Raw genomic sequence first — 15,747 nt, forward strand, 5'->3', positions numbered from 1 at the left:
TCATCATCAGTCTTCCATCAATATATTGTACCTTCATTACCTTATTTTTCAGCTTTCACCCTATCAATATTCCTACTCCATTTTCACCACTCTTGATTTCCCCTGAGTAAAAGACTTATAATCTCCACGTTCTATCTCCTATTCTCTCCCCATCTCATTTCACACAAACCGAGGACATCTAATCTGTTCCTTTTCATCTCCTGTTTTGCATTCTCTAGCTTTCCTGCTTGCATTAGTGTACTCACATTTCATGTTCCAATCCTTATCTTTCCTTCCTTTCAAATATGTCTACTCTCAATGTGTTCCCCTCCCGGACATTGGAATGAGGAGAAACAGTGGAAAAAAAAGACATAGAGCTTTTAATTAGAAGGTGAAAATTCAAGAATAATGATTGGGGAAAAAGACAAAGTGAGCACTAGCAAAAATATATATGAACAAGCGTATTATATTAAGTAATTTATTTAAAATATATTCTCTTTATAAAAAGAAGTATCCTGAATACAAAGTAGGATTTTCAAAATTTGCTTCTTTTCGACCGAAACAGTGTATACTCACATGATCATCAGGAACACATACCGTATGTATCTGCACTTACCACCAAAATTTTAAATTTCTTCTAAATCTAAATTCTATTACACAAATGTACCAATATCTAATTAAAATAACGATGTGACATAATGAACTGAGCTTGTATGCTCTGTCTGTATGATAAATGCCCCACTAGTTCTTTATTTCAAACACACTTATAAAATGAAATAGAAGACTATGATCCTGGTGAAATAGTTCAGTATAGTAAATGAGTATCAGCTGTTATAATGACTAAGTGTTCAAATAACCACCCTATCAAAATGTTGTGACACTCTAATTAAGAAAATTCAAAAACTTACTCTAAACTCTTATTTCTCAATCACATCTGATTGTCTGAAAATGAAGAAGGAAACAGTCAATGAAGGATCAGTGCTAATGTTGATGAATTTCAGTGAAAATCTCAATTTTCTTGTTCAGGATGAAGCACAGAGATGATGTGTCCCAGATGTACCAGACTCAGAAGTGTATACTGAACTTTTTTAAAGTTGAACTTCCTGGAATTCCACTTGCTTCTGCTGAATATATCAATGATGAATGTGTTGCATATTACAAACATTGTAAGAATTTCAAAAATGTTACAAAGAAAAGAATTTCAATGTAACATGCAGGTGGTGTTGGTTTCTTTTTCTTTTTGCAACCCGCCATGGAAAATCCCCCTGCAGTGGTATTGTGGGTACTGTTAAAAGACTTGTGACAAAAAGAAGATTGCAAAGACCCAATAAAGATCAAATGCTTACAGCATCACAGGTATTTGAACTCTGCCAGGAGAACCCGCAAGGAATTTCAGTTCTCTCTGTTTCAAAAGATGCAATGATACAAGTTAGAAAATTTATTTTTCCCCACTTTGCGAGTGCAAAAACAGTTCCTGGAACATGATCTATGTACAACATTATACCACTGTTGCCAACCGAGATTGGAGCAAAAATGATAAGCTGCGATAGTGATTTTAACACTGTGCACAATTTCTCTGCACTTCCGCTGCTAATGCTAGAATGTTCTGTGCAAGCCAACTGCTATGTTTCAAGTGCGTACTACTCTTTTTGGTATTTGGGAATTGTTGAGAAAGTGAATGGTGAAAAGATGATGTTACAGGGGATAATTTCATGCTAAGTCAATGCAGTACTCATTGAAAACTACCAGTTTGCAGAAGTATATGACAACTGTGAAGAAAGTTATAGGTCTGCAAAGTTAGGAAATTTGTGAAATTTACAAGCATCTGTCCCAACATAAATGACTGTAATTCTGGTTCTAACCCAGAAAAAGCAATGAAACTTGTATACTTGAAAACCTAATGAGTAGAACTTTATGCTGATCTGAAACACGACGGGTTTCTATGAATCTTCATGTTCACGGCCACTGACCTTAATCTTTGACCTCGTGTAGCTCCGAACATGCCATCTTCAATTTTTTTGAAAAATATATACAGTACTACTCAAATGTGTTACTATACATACAGAAAATACCAAGATGATACACCAAAAGCATCATGCCCAAAAATTTAATTCATCTACATCACTAGACTAGAAAATGCAGTAAGCAGCAATATATTCTGACCAATTGGTGAACATTCTTGCTGTGAACAGCCAATCAGGGAGACTTTTGTTTCAACCAATCATCATCAGCTTGAAGTCGTGGGTGTATTCAATCTGCAGTGTACAGTTGCTCCAGTATTTAGTAGGAGTTTGTAAAAAAGGTGTTTCAAGTCAAAACTGTATTGTTGCAATACATTTAAAGAAGAAGGTCATACAAGAATACAGAGGAAATCGAGGAATGTTCAGGAACGAAAGGTAAAAAAGTGTTCTAATGTATTGATAGGTGGAAAAATTTGCAGCAAATGTAGGAAGCAAATATTGCAAAACCCATCAATTCCTGCAGGTGTTGCTTCAGCTATGCTAAGTACTTCCAGATAAAAATTAAGTGAATATGAAACAGTACTGCATCTGGTACTTGGCTCTTCAAGTACCAGCCATCAGTATTTAGGTGAATCTCCTTTGAAGAAAAAGATGCTTCAGAGTGAGAGAACGTACCTAAACCAAAAATTGAAAAAGGTTGGACTACATGTGACAAAATACAAATTTAGACAGTACTTCCAAAGTGCTGGAGCATAAGAAAAACCATGAAAGAATTTTCCACTTTGGATTACATGGCTCAAAGAGCAAAACAGTTAATAGCACAACATATCCAAATCCAGGTAATACAGTGTGTGAGAAAACTGCTACTGTGAAACATGGCGTCCAGTACAGCTTTTTATAGTGAGAAAGTGAACAAAAGTTATAGTTGTGCCGTGAAAAATGAAACATACGGAAATTATAACAGTGAAATAGTGAAGCTAAATGAATGTGTATCAAGCCTGCAATTAATTGTAGATGTACTAAGGCGGACATTGCGCATTTAGAAAATGGAAACGCCGGACTGAAAAAGGTGCGCAATATCCCGATCGCCAAAGCAAGTAAAACACGGAACTGGGAGCACAGGACTAGCATGATCACGGAAGAAAGAAGCGAAAAGGTGATAAATACAATGAATGGAACGAACTGCGGCAATAAAAGCAGTTTCAGTGTCCCACCTACAATAAACGAGTGCTCTGAAGTGGATATAGGCCTAAAGGCAGAAACAAGGCAACAAATGTTTACTAGGCCAAAAAGGGTTGGTCGTGTGAAACCCAGCGACTGTAGAATTCCTGTGGTAACAAAAAACAGTTTTCACGCACTAGATTCAGATATAAATGTGGAATCCATGGAAAACTGTGACGACAACACACCGAATCTATATAGTGACAAGCACATGAGCAGAAACTTCGGCAATAAACGTGAAGACAAACTCAAAGTGAAAATATTCTCTGATAGCCATGGACGTGAAATTGCAAAAATACTATGTTACAGTGATTGCATACAAGCAACTAGTATTGTCAAACCAGGTGCACCCATCCAAGAACTCATTAGAAACATAGAAACTGAAAATGTCATCATAGCTGGAGCCAATAATGTATATAAAAACGATCTCCACAGTGCAACACGAAACCTTAAGGCAATACTAAATTCAACAGAAGAGAAATCAGTTTTTGTAGTTGGAATTCCACATAGGCATGACCTTTCGGAATGGTCATGTGCAAACGTGGAAATCATAAAAGCAAACAGGCAATACTCAAAGATTTGCAGGGCCTACCAAAATGCATATTTTATAAGTATGGACTCCTTGCAAAGAGACTGTTACACGAGACATGGCATGCACCTTAATAACAGAGGCAAGAAGATTCTGTGCCAAAACATCAGCATGATACTGAAAGCATCTGACAACCAAGAAGTAATTGCTGCTCTTCCAGTTCCTTGCTTGATGCAAGCAGAGCCTGAAGAAATGGTTACTTCTATAGCAGCAGTAGAGGTGGAAGCAGCAATTGTACCTACACACATAAACACTGCAGCAGCAGTACCTACCACACTTCACCTACAGGATTCAACAGCAGCAGAAGATCAAGCAACATCCAAATCTTCACTGTCACCAGTTGCCACAACAATGCCAACAGCAGCAGCAGCAGTACCTATCACACTTCATCAACAAGATTCAACAGCAGCAGAAGAAGAAACAACCACATTATCTCCTCACTCACCAAATGCCACAACAGTGCCTCCACACACCATAACAGCAGTTCCATCAATTCCTGTAGTAGCAGCCTCATCTACAATACCATCACAAGGAGGGAAGAGTAGGCATACAATAGTAGATGTGCTGCCACTCCAAGTGAACAATTTTTTAGTAAAAGGCAACAAGAGGCAGAAATCCAAAAGATAAGCTCTCTAAAAGGTTTGAAAACCAATCACCATAGTCTTCATTGTGTAAGCAATAAGAGTGTGGATCTTAAAATATGTTACCCTAACATTCAAGGACTGAAAGATAAAGAACTTACCATAAATGAGTTTGATCTTGATAACCAGTTTGATATTTTTTGTCTGAGTGAACACTGGGCGAATGAGAATGAACTTGCAGTTACCAAATTTGACAATTTTAGTATAGTAAATAGCTACTGTAGGAAAGAGCACATTAGAGGTGGTGTGGCAATTTATTCCAACCAGTCACTCAATTGTACAATAACCAAACTAGACCTAAATCCCTTGTGTGATGAACAGTACTTTGAAGTTATGGGTATAATCATTAATAGTCATAAGCTAATAGCAGTATCCATGTACAGATCACCAAAGGGATGTATTAACATATTTTTAGAAAAAATGGACATGCTACTGAGTGAATTAAGTAATATTAAATGGCTACACTATGATATTGCAATAGGAGGTGATTTGAATGCTGATTTTGATGTTACTAAATGTAGTGTTGCAGAACTGGAAAACTTACTAAGACAAAACAATTTACATCATGTCAATAACAGGCCCACAAGAAACAAAGCATGTTTAGATAACATCTTTGTAAACTTCAAGACCACTGAAAACACATGCGAAGTTGTAGTGTTCCCATTCTCTGACCATGACTCCGTATCTCTAAATTATACAAGTAAAATTCCCTCAATAGGAGCAATGCAAACAGACCTGTCCCAACAGTTGTGATTATCAGACCCGTAACTGAGGATAAAATTAACACATTTCATAATTCCCTTGCTGACAGAGACTGGTTTGGCCATTGTAGTGTCGATGGACATTACACATCAAGTAATGACCTGCCAGCCAAAATAATATTTGATAGATTTTTTAATGCATTCTTGACCCTATTTAACCATAGTATTTCCATAAAGAAAATCAAAATAATGGACAGCACCCACAAATCCAGATCTCGAAACAGACAAAATATATGGTACACTAAACAGCTGACAGATCTAAAGAAACAAGTTTTGTTACTGTACAACATCTACAATAGTATGAAGTCTGACTATGCCAAATCAGCCTATGTGGAATGCAGGAATGAATACAAAAAAGCCATCCTGCAAGCCAAAAAAACCTACAATGCCAACAGCATACATAATTCCACCAATAAATGCAAAACTGCTTGGAAAGTAATTAACAGTGCTGCCAGAGATACTAAAAAAGACAAAATTAATATCCCACCACAAACACTCAATGAGTTTTTTATTAATTCAGTGAAAGAAATAGGAAACGCAATTATCAAACCAGACATTAGTCCACCAGAGTTACTCTCCCAAAATTGGGGTAGACAGTCACTAAATACAAGCATGGTAACCTTCTCCGAAGTATCACCTAGATTTGTACAAGGGGTCATAAAACTACTGAAATCATCTGATAGCTTAGATATATATGGCATATCATGCAACCTGCTAAAAAAAGTGTGTGATTGCATTCTGTAACCTTTAACCCATTGCATAAACAAGTGCTTACTTGAGGGATATTTTCCTGATGAGTTAAAACTGTCCAGGATCATCCCAGTATACAAAAAGGGAGATAAAGACTCTCCATCTAGTTACAGGCCTATTTCAATAGTACCCGCATTCTCCAAGGTGATAGAACAAAGGCTTTGCTCAGGTCTCATTCTGTGACCTAAGCAAGGCCTTCGACTGTGTTGAGCACATGCCACTACTAGAGAAACTAGAATTCTACAGTATCAAAAGGAAACCGTCTCAGACTATTAAAAGCTTATCTCAACAAACGTAAACAGGTAGTGTGTGGTGGTAAGGAAATGTCAAACATAGAAAATGTTAAAGTAGGTGTGCCTCAGGGATCTGTACTGGGCCCCTTCCTGTTTCGGATAATGATCAATGACCTCCCCTTGTTTATTAGATCCACCACTGTATTGTATGCAGATGATACCACTTTTCTTCCTAGCAGTTAACGATCTTAATGATCTTAAAACCTGTGCTGAAAATACACTCACGCAGCATATTGGCTCAGAGTAAATGGTTTCCTGCGAAATGAAAATAAAACTCAGCAGATAATCTTCACTCTTAGAGACAAGCCACTATCTGATGACCCTAGTTCTGTTAAATTCCTGGGAGTTTGTTTAGATGAAAAGTTATGCTGGGGCCAACATGTAAACTATGTTAGTAGTAAGCTATCTAGAGTAATTTATTTATTAAGACAACTCAGAAATTGTGTACCTGAAACATACATCAGATCATCTTATTTTGCATTTTTCCAAAGTATAATATCCTATGGCATTATCTTGTGGGGTAACTGTAGTCATATACATGACATCCTATTATTGCAGAAGAAAGCCATTAGGATAATTACAAATTCTTCACATAAGGCTCACTGCAAACCCTTATTTACTAAACAAAAAATTATGACAGTAATAAACCTCTATACATACAATGTCTTAATCTTTACAACAAAGAACCTACAAGATGTGAAACATAGAGAAAATGTACATTGTTACAACACAAGAAGCATCAAACACATATACACGCCTTAACACAGATTATCAAAATCAATAAATAGCTCTGAAGTCACAGGGCACAAACTATTTAATAAGCTGCCACATGCTATACAGGATCTTCCTGAACATACATTCAAAGAAAGACTGCATGAATGGTTTATTGCCCACCCGTTCTATGATATCAATGAATTCTTCAACTGTAAAATGCAGTAATCCAACAGATGACCCACTATACATTTATTGTAATATAAGCTAAAATATTTCAGTAGTCAATACCTTATCACACTGTATTATAAATTGTACCTTCATTTCACGTTGTCAATTGCTGTAATGGCCTAAAGACAATAAAATCTTTATTATTATTATTATTATTGTGTACATGGTTTATACTGTGATCATAATGTGAGCCATGTGATGCTAGGAAGAAAAGACTAGGTCTGTGAAAGAAAATGGAATTAGAGTAAATAAGCAGAAGCAGCTGGGGTTGCACAATCTTAAGGAATTATATGCATATATAAATAGTGAATTCTCAAAATTTTGTGAGTCATGACCAAAGCACTGTTCTTGCCAATATCAGTGGCACCCATGTTTGTTTGTGTGACTCACACCAGAATTTTAAGTTAAGGGTTGTAGGGTGTAAAGTGAAAGAACTAGAGAAGGGTGAAGAATGCACATTACCATAATATAAGCACTGGAGCATTCGTTACAAGCAATCTTGCATTTGCAGCATGTTTCTTACATGGGAAACTTTCCATCGCACCCCCTCACATTTCATGGTAAAGTGGCTCAGTTGATAGCCCGCCAAAAAATGAACCCAGATCAAGCATGAAAACAGGAAGAAGGTGTACTGAGCTGTGGGGAAAAAAAAGCTAAATAGAAACAGTGAATGTTCAAATGATAGGAAGTACAATATAGGGCAACTGTATACAAATCTGGGTTCATTTGCAACAGCAAGGTATAAGGAATGGAGCTATAATGACATTTGATTCTGCACCACTACTTTATTCACAGCTGAAAGGAACTGGCTTTCGAATGGGAACCGCAAATGTTCGATGACAAGGTGACAAGTCAACCAAATCCTCCAACGGAAAACACATACGGTATGCCATACACGGCATTAGTAAGAATACATGTGTCATACGGTAGGAATCTCTTACCAACACACCTAATTTGTACGCCTGGTAAGTGAGTGAGCTATGCCTCCTTGTTCGATTTAGGTGTTCGCATTAATCTGAATATGATGATTCTCAAGGAAATGATGAAAACATAATAATTTGTCTCCTAAGCTGCAAACAAATAAACATAGTTCACACTCATCTATTTGTTGTTTTTATTTCTGCGAGATGTCTATGTGGCATCTCGCCTGCTCTCACTATTCATTACGTTTACTTGTGACGGTAACATATTCTTACCACATGACTTGCATTCTGTAAGCAGTGATTAGTATGACAACTGGCAAGGTTCCAGACAGAGAAACATTTCAATGGCCAGATAAACAGTTCACAATGTTCTGGAAAAAAATAAAATAAATAAATAGATAAAAATAAAGGACACAAGAGAGAGTTGAACACGGGTCGCCCACATGATGGACCAACACCATGACCACTTAACCATGACGCCATTGCTATTCAATGCTGCCCTATATTGAACGTCTTTTCCTTCGACCTTTCATTGTTTCGATATTTTTTTTTCACAATTCAGGACACCTTCTTCCTGTTTTCAGTTTTTGACGGGCCATCTTACCACAAAATCTGAAGGGGGGAGGGGGTGTGTGTGTGCGCGATGGTGAGATCCCCTTGTTAGGTTCATGTCCCTTCATCCAAGTACGACAAGACTGACTGATTATCTGTTTGGTATGAACTGCATTGATGAAATTACATATAAGTGTTGGATAACAACAGGCAGGGTAGTTCTAGAGACTGTAACAAAATCCATAGATGATTACATTGAGGTGTTTGCATCTAAGTTTACAACAGCTCCTACTATACTCATGTATCACCCAGCAGCAGTCACAGTTCTTTAAAATCACTAAATAAGAGCTCAAAGTAAGAGAATTTCTTGTTGTTTGAGGTTTTGTGGGGAATTACTCCTTTACCATTCAGGGTGAAGTTCAGGGATTTCATTAGAACAATCCACACTTTACAATTCATCCGTTTGTTGCTTACCACCGAGACGCAACTACTAATGCAATACACCATGTTTCATATATCATATATGGAAATATCTGATGGCTTCAGCATGATACAGAGAGACAGAGACAGAGACAGAGAGAGAGAGAGAGAGAGAGAGAGAGAGAGAGAGAGAGAGAGAGAGTGTTCTTTCGGCACAGTTTCATCAGTTGCTTAAAATGTCACTTTCTAACTCCAAAGTATAATTTATTACTTTTCTGATGGATATGCTGCCCTATATATATATATATATATATATATATATATATATAAAGGGACAGAAAATTTTTCCAAGAATCTGTGTTACCATGACAAAGATTGTGATGTTATAGCAGAATGGCATTTCCCATCTCCCCACGGGCCTACAGCACATTATAAAGGAAATTGTGATGGGGTTGTGGGGACTGTAAAGAGATTGGTCGCAATTGCCTCAGGTGACCTCATGAAAACCAGATTTTGACACTACAATTATTTCAATGGTGCAAAGAAAATATTCCTTCATGGGTCTTCTACTATACATCTAGATCCCATCACAATGAAGGCATTGCCAAGGTGACATAGCATTTCAAGAATAAATGACTATCCCAGATACCCAGAAGCTTCACTATGTAATACCTATTAACAAAGGTACAGTAAAAACAGATATACAGTCTGCCTGTATCATATCTATAGGACATTAACAATTTAACTGGGCACGCGTGAACTGAGATTTTACCTTGTTTTATTAGCTTTTCAGTCAAGCTGCATTGTAAATGGTTCATAATACCACTAAAATATTATAGAACCATATTTTTGTACTGCATTACTTATGAATTGCACTTTTTAATAGTTTGTGTTTCATATTCATGTGCTGCCTTCTGTATTTTGATGTGTACTGATGCTGACAAAATAAACTTTTGGGCATGAGGACAATACAGTGACTCCACCCGTCTGCTTTGACCCATGAAGTTATCAAGATGGTGGACACACTTATTCCCAGTGTATACAATATGGCAACCACAAAGTCATTAACAATCCCGAAGTCACTATATACTACCATGCACAAAAATATTTAACAGTGCACAGAATTTCACTTCACCAATAAACTGAAGCTAATTGGGTGTAAAGTAGAGGGTCTTGGGGTGGGGACAGTAAGAATGGCACCATTATACAACAAATAATACAGAAAAATAATGAACACAAAATTCTCGAAAATAAACAGAACAAAAAACACAAAAAAAATCTGCAATGGAATATTACGTTCAACCTATATAGCTCAATGGAAAATGATACAAGGCACTTCCACCTGCTCCCCCCCCTCCCGTTCCCATTCTCACAAACACACACCCAAAAACTAAAATAACCATTACTGAAACCCACTGAAAACATTGTCGCATACGCTTGTACTTGGTTTGAGAAGCAGATACTCTGTTCATTATCATAATTTACACAAACTGTTGATACCTCACATATTCCACCAAGAAAGCATATAACTGAAGGACTTTAACTGCATAGGCTATATTCTCGCCCATAGCAGCAACCAACCAGTGACTTGTAAACTTTGTTGTGACATCTACAGTTAGTACCAAATAAAACTCCAAAAATAACAAATTTAAAACCATAAAAACACGTAGAACTAACAAGTTCAAAACCAAACTTAAATTGGTAGCCAATAACTAACGACACCGCCAAGGCAACTAAAAAACAAGCTCCCACATCGAGTAACACGCAGCACTAAGGTCAATACCACATCAACATCACTTACAAACAATTTAGAAACAAATACCACACACTAGAATGTGTCACTGATTACTCCAACAAGCCCATTGCAAACACAATCCATTTTTAACACACTGCACCTCAATGACACATCAACATAACACAGTTATGTCACAGGTCAAAGCAGATGGGTGGAATCTGACACTTCCATTAACCCATTTTGAGATATTTAAGGTCAAAGGTTAAGGTCAATGACGTTGAACATAAAAATTCTTCGAAATCCACTGTGTTATATATAAATATAAAGCTCTACTCAATAGCTTTTCAGTAACCCAAGTTTCACTGCAATATCTTGATTAGTACCAGATTATAGTCATATATGTTGAGACAGATGCATACAAATTTCACACAACCTCCAAACTTTGCCGACCTATATATTTCTTCACAACTAGATTGGTCGTTCTCCATCTCTTATCTGGATCACTGTATGCACAAAATCTGATATAAATCTGAGATGGTCAGGTTGAAAAATTTCACTTTCCTGCTTTGAACTGACATGGAATTACCCATAAAGATTAATCGTCATCCTCATGGGCCATCTCCATCCTTCTATTAGCCTGATAATGATGTCCCATTCCCTACATTCTAAGTAAAGTTGGTATCACCACAGCAACTGGCTGTGCTTACTCTCTACACAAAGAGTCTTCAAAGTTGGTGGAAGAAAAGTGATTTTTAATGTGCATCTTAAAAAGTGTCTTGCCACGTATAATTCAAAATAAACTTTAACACAGACTGCACTATCAGTATCTTCCGCAGTGTTGACATAGTATTGAATTTTGAAACAGTATTCCCTATAGTGTTGACATAGTATTGAATTTCGAAACAGTGTTCAAGTACCATAAACAAAACCTTGTGTGTCATTGCACCAAGTTAATTCAGGTATGACAGATGTTGTCATTGTTATGTTAATATACTGTATAGTATAAGTGTACATTTTATAGCTTCGTTTTATATTACAATTTCTGTTGCATTTGTATAATGCTGTATTCATTTATGTTAATGGCAAAATGGAAGTGTTCTCAATATTCACAATTGTTTTCATGCCATTAATTTTTTAAAACTGATTGTTTGTGATGAAACTTTACTGTTTGCAAATCACTTTCTACATTTGTCAATGATTTTCTGATGGGAGCAAGTGCTCAATTTTTATATTTAACAATTAACTAAAATAAAATTAATCTGCAATATATTATATGATCAATTCTTAATTTTTTCATAAGGCAGATGTCAACTTACTTTTTTTCATTTACAAACTGCCGCCAATTTTCAAATTTTCACAGTCTGGTTTTAAGGAAAGCATTGCACCATATTTTCTACAATTACTAACAACATAAAAAACAATAAAAATTGGCAAAAGTTCATGAAATTAACAACAAAAGCAGTACGCAAAATCTCAGTTCTCAATATGATAATGGGTATCATGGTCTGGATAACTGGACATGGAACTGAGTTCACCTTAAAATATTAGCAATTATTAAGACGACATCGATATTACGTGGCTGTAATTATATTCCACGATTTTGGAAAAAAAAAAAAAAAAAAAAAAAATTGGGGCGCTCATGAACCCACCATACCAGTAGCTTCACGATAACAATTTAATGTTACATGTAAACAACCTAAGTGTAATTATCGCTCAAAAAGGCCTAACTGTACTTCTAATGACACTTATAAGCATCAACGTAGAAAATATCACAGGTTTTGTAGCTATTTTCCTCAAAACTTAAACTGATGAAATAAAAAGTTTTGCACCAGTCTAACTAGCCACTAACGTGGGAAATGCGAAAAATGGTGTAATGTTTCGATGTGCAGTCAATTGCAACACGAAGTGTGGAACAAACAATGGCCAAAGTCAGTGCTTTCATTATTTGTTCATACTATTAAATAAAAACAAGATACTAAAAACTTGTAAACTGCAAATATGGGTGTTCGTTTGCTATTAAGGAGGATACTGTTGACACTGATTTAAATCTCTATATTTCGCTTGTGTTTAACGTAACAAGCAGGAAATGGTTGTGTAACATCCACATCAGTTAGCATTCTACCTTCTCACTCTCCCCCCCCCCCCCCCACCCCCTTCAATCTCTCACTCACACACACACACACACACACACACAGGACCAAATTTACCTTCAAAAACTCTGGATTGCTCTGCTTTGTACTCAACAGATAATATAAAAATGCTATCCCCGTTGTTCCAGTATAAATGGAGTAATCATTCTGGTCGACAGAAGCCAACTTTGCCACTAATTTGGCAAGTAAAGAATTTGTTGCCGAGTGCAGTTTGTCGAGTAACTGGGGGTGAATCTGAAACAGTCAAAAATTGTTTCCACTATTTTTTTTATTCAAGGGAGAGTAACGTTAGGAACAAATGCACATAAAAGACAAAACATGCACCTCCCCATTTAATACAATTTTCGTAGTAGTTTCCCTATGAGCAACGTAATCCTCATACGGATTTTCATAATAACGTACGTCATCCATCGCACAAACTGTCAACAACAAACACAACACAAGAACCTCACTTTTCAATGAACTAAATCGATAATTCGTTGCCATAGCAACGTAATACCAACATTGAACAAAACATTTCTCTAGACAAAGCTAACATTTTACCGCTGATATATATATATATATATATATATATATATATATATATATATATATATATATATATATATATAAATATTTTATTTAACTTGGATGTTTAGACGAAGGTGTTGTAGAAGTTTGCTCCCTAACCGAATAATTACTGTGTATCGCGATGTTTCTGCACCAGCGGTTTTCTGCTAGAGAGAACAAGCTGTAACCTACATCCCCCCACCAAAAACTCTAATGTATGAAACAGATCCCTACATCCGGTTACCTTACAAATGAGTTACGGGCACCAGCACATGATAGTGATTCAAAAGATGTAGCTTTTTATGGAATTGAAATCTTTGGGATCTTGTTCACATACTCTCCAAGGGATGTTCCTGAAAAATTGTTTTGGGGACATTTATTTTATTTAATATTGCATGTTTGTCATTTGTGTCTGGATTTGCTGAGATCTTACTGATTTGACGTTCACCTTTTTCGTATCACTTATCGCAATTTAGTTCTGTTAATTAGAATCTCAGTTTTTAGTGATCCTATTTATGCACCTTGGACAGTTAACTGTGTTCATTGGAACTGTCCATCACATGCACACACACGTGGGGCTGACACTTATCAAACTCAGATTCATGAGAGGACCAGTCGCCACCTTGCTAAAATGGCGACCTTGCCAAGATATTTTAGTCAGAAATGTAATTAGAAATTTCTTTGGTCAACTTAGTTTTAAATATTCTACAGAGGAGAGTCCTTGTCATGGTCTCTGCCAAAAGGTGAGACATAATGGGACAAGTTTAACAGGTCAAATTTGACAGGAGAACCTTATTCATCGAAGTATAGTCTTCCAGAAGCTATATTTAGTGCTATAAATTCTATATTTAGAAATTTGAGCAATGGAGGAAGTGTTTGCATGGGTGAACACAAAATCCAAATGAATGTTTCCATAGCTTGATTTAGAATCGCCTAGCAACAGCTCTGTTTGTAGGTATGCAGATATTAAAGACAGGAGTTCATTATGCTGTTCTCACTTAGGACTGTGAAAATGTTGCCAAACGTTCGGTATTAGAAAAATTAGGGATTATTCCTGGGGAGAATGTGGTCTCATGTATTCGTCATCCTGATAACTGTAGAATGCAAATTGCTGAAAGATCTGTAACAGTAATGGTAAAAAAGTGGGAGACAGTTGACGAGATGTTGCAAAACAAAGCTCAAGTACACACTAGAGGCAGCAGAAGACAAAACACATGCCTCATGCCCTTTTTAATCATCTGTAAGTGTTCCAACTCATCTTATTTTCTTTAAACGTGATTTCCCAGATATAGCATTTTTTACTACAAAAGGTCCATTTTCTGAAGAATTATTCAAGATAATTTTGTATGCATGTAGATAACGATCATCTTCAGCTATGGAACCCCAAATATGTGAAATTTTGTATTATTTTCTTCTAAATGAAATTATAAATGGGGAAAATGTGTCAAAATTTGGAACCTACAAAAAAAGCAACTTAAATAACATTCTTTAGGTTCAGTATAATGCACAGCATGTGATTAATATATGGTAGAAATTTAATTGCTGTATGTTCAATGGCCTTCTCACATATTGGACAAAGGTTTGGTGTAAAATTAATACGGACCAGATAAGGAAATATGCTTCAAGTGTTGGTCCCCTTAATGTGTTAAATATTTGACATTAAGCATACAAGCGACATTAACTTTAGAAATGGTTTGAAATTATGTTTAAAGTTTGATAGAAGTAGCTAAGTGTTTTTATAGTATAGTACGGGTAATATGTTCTCTGTTTCAAGCAAAAATAACACAATATAGCATCTCAGTTGTTATGACATCATATACCCTGAATTATGTGCTGTACAATGATATAGTTTTGCAGCTACAGTGAGTTGTAGGTACTGTGGGTACAGTCTGCAAAAATGTACCAAATAGAGTTAGTAGTAAACATGTAATAAACTAAAACGTCATGCCTGATGCTGAAGTTTTACCGCATGAACAGCAAGAATGTAGTAAGCAATAAACTTTTTTTCATACATCATTTTGTGGGGGGATGTCAGCAAGAATAAGTTTCATAAGGGTTGGAAATTATGTGTGAAGTTTTTAGGAAGCTGCTAAGTGCTGTCATTCCCATATACTTGATGAATATGTTCTGGGTAATTTGTGTACCATGAGGAACTACACCTCAATATATTTACACAGTCTCCAACTATAGTACTTGTCTTACTGTGTTAAACCTTTAACATAAGATTAGACCTCTTGATGAGTGGCTTATGATGGTATATAAAATTTTTAAATTCAGCCAA

The 15,747-nt window shown here is 36.2% G+C and overlaps 1 protein-coding gene across 1 annotated transcript in view; it reads right to left on the reverse strand.

Annotated features, from left to right (window-relative positions):
- Window positions 1–13,388, reverse strand: part of LOC124789454 (lanC-like protein 2) — a 126,545-nt gene extending 113,157 nt beyond the window's left edge. The window contains exons 1-2 of the mRNA XM_047256816.1: window positions 13,242–13,388; window positions 12,975–13,151 (exon numbers count right to left, since the gene is read on the reverse strand). Coding sequence (XP_047112772.1) covers window positions 12,975–13,151; window positions 13,242–13,328 — 264 coding nt within the window. The 5' untranslated portion in view covers window positions 13,329–13,388. The remainder of the gene's footprint in view (window positions 1–12,974; window positions 13,152–13,241) is intronic.
- Window positions 13,389–15,747: the final 2,359 nt, after the last annotated feature.

The sequence above is a fragment of the Schistocerca piceifrons genome, chromosome 3 (genome assembly GCF_021461385.2).
Source record: "Schistocerca piceifrons isolate TAMUIC-IGC-003096 chromosome 3, iqSchPice1.1, whole genome shotgun sequence".
Taxonomy (NCBI): domain Eukaryota; kingdom Metazoa; phylum Arthropoda; class Insecta; order Orthoptera; family Acrididae; genus Schistocerca; species Schistocerca piceifrons.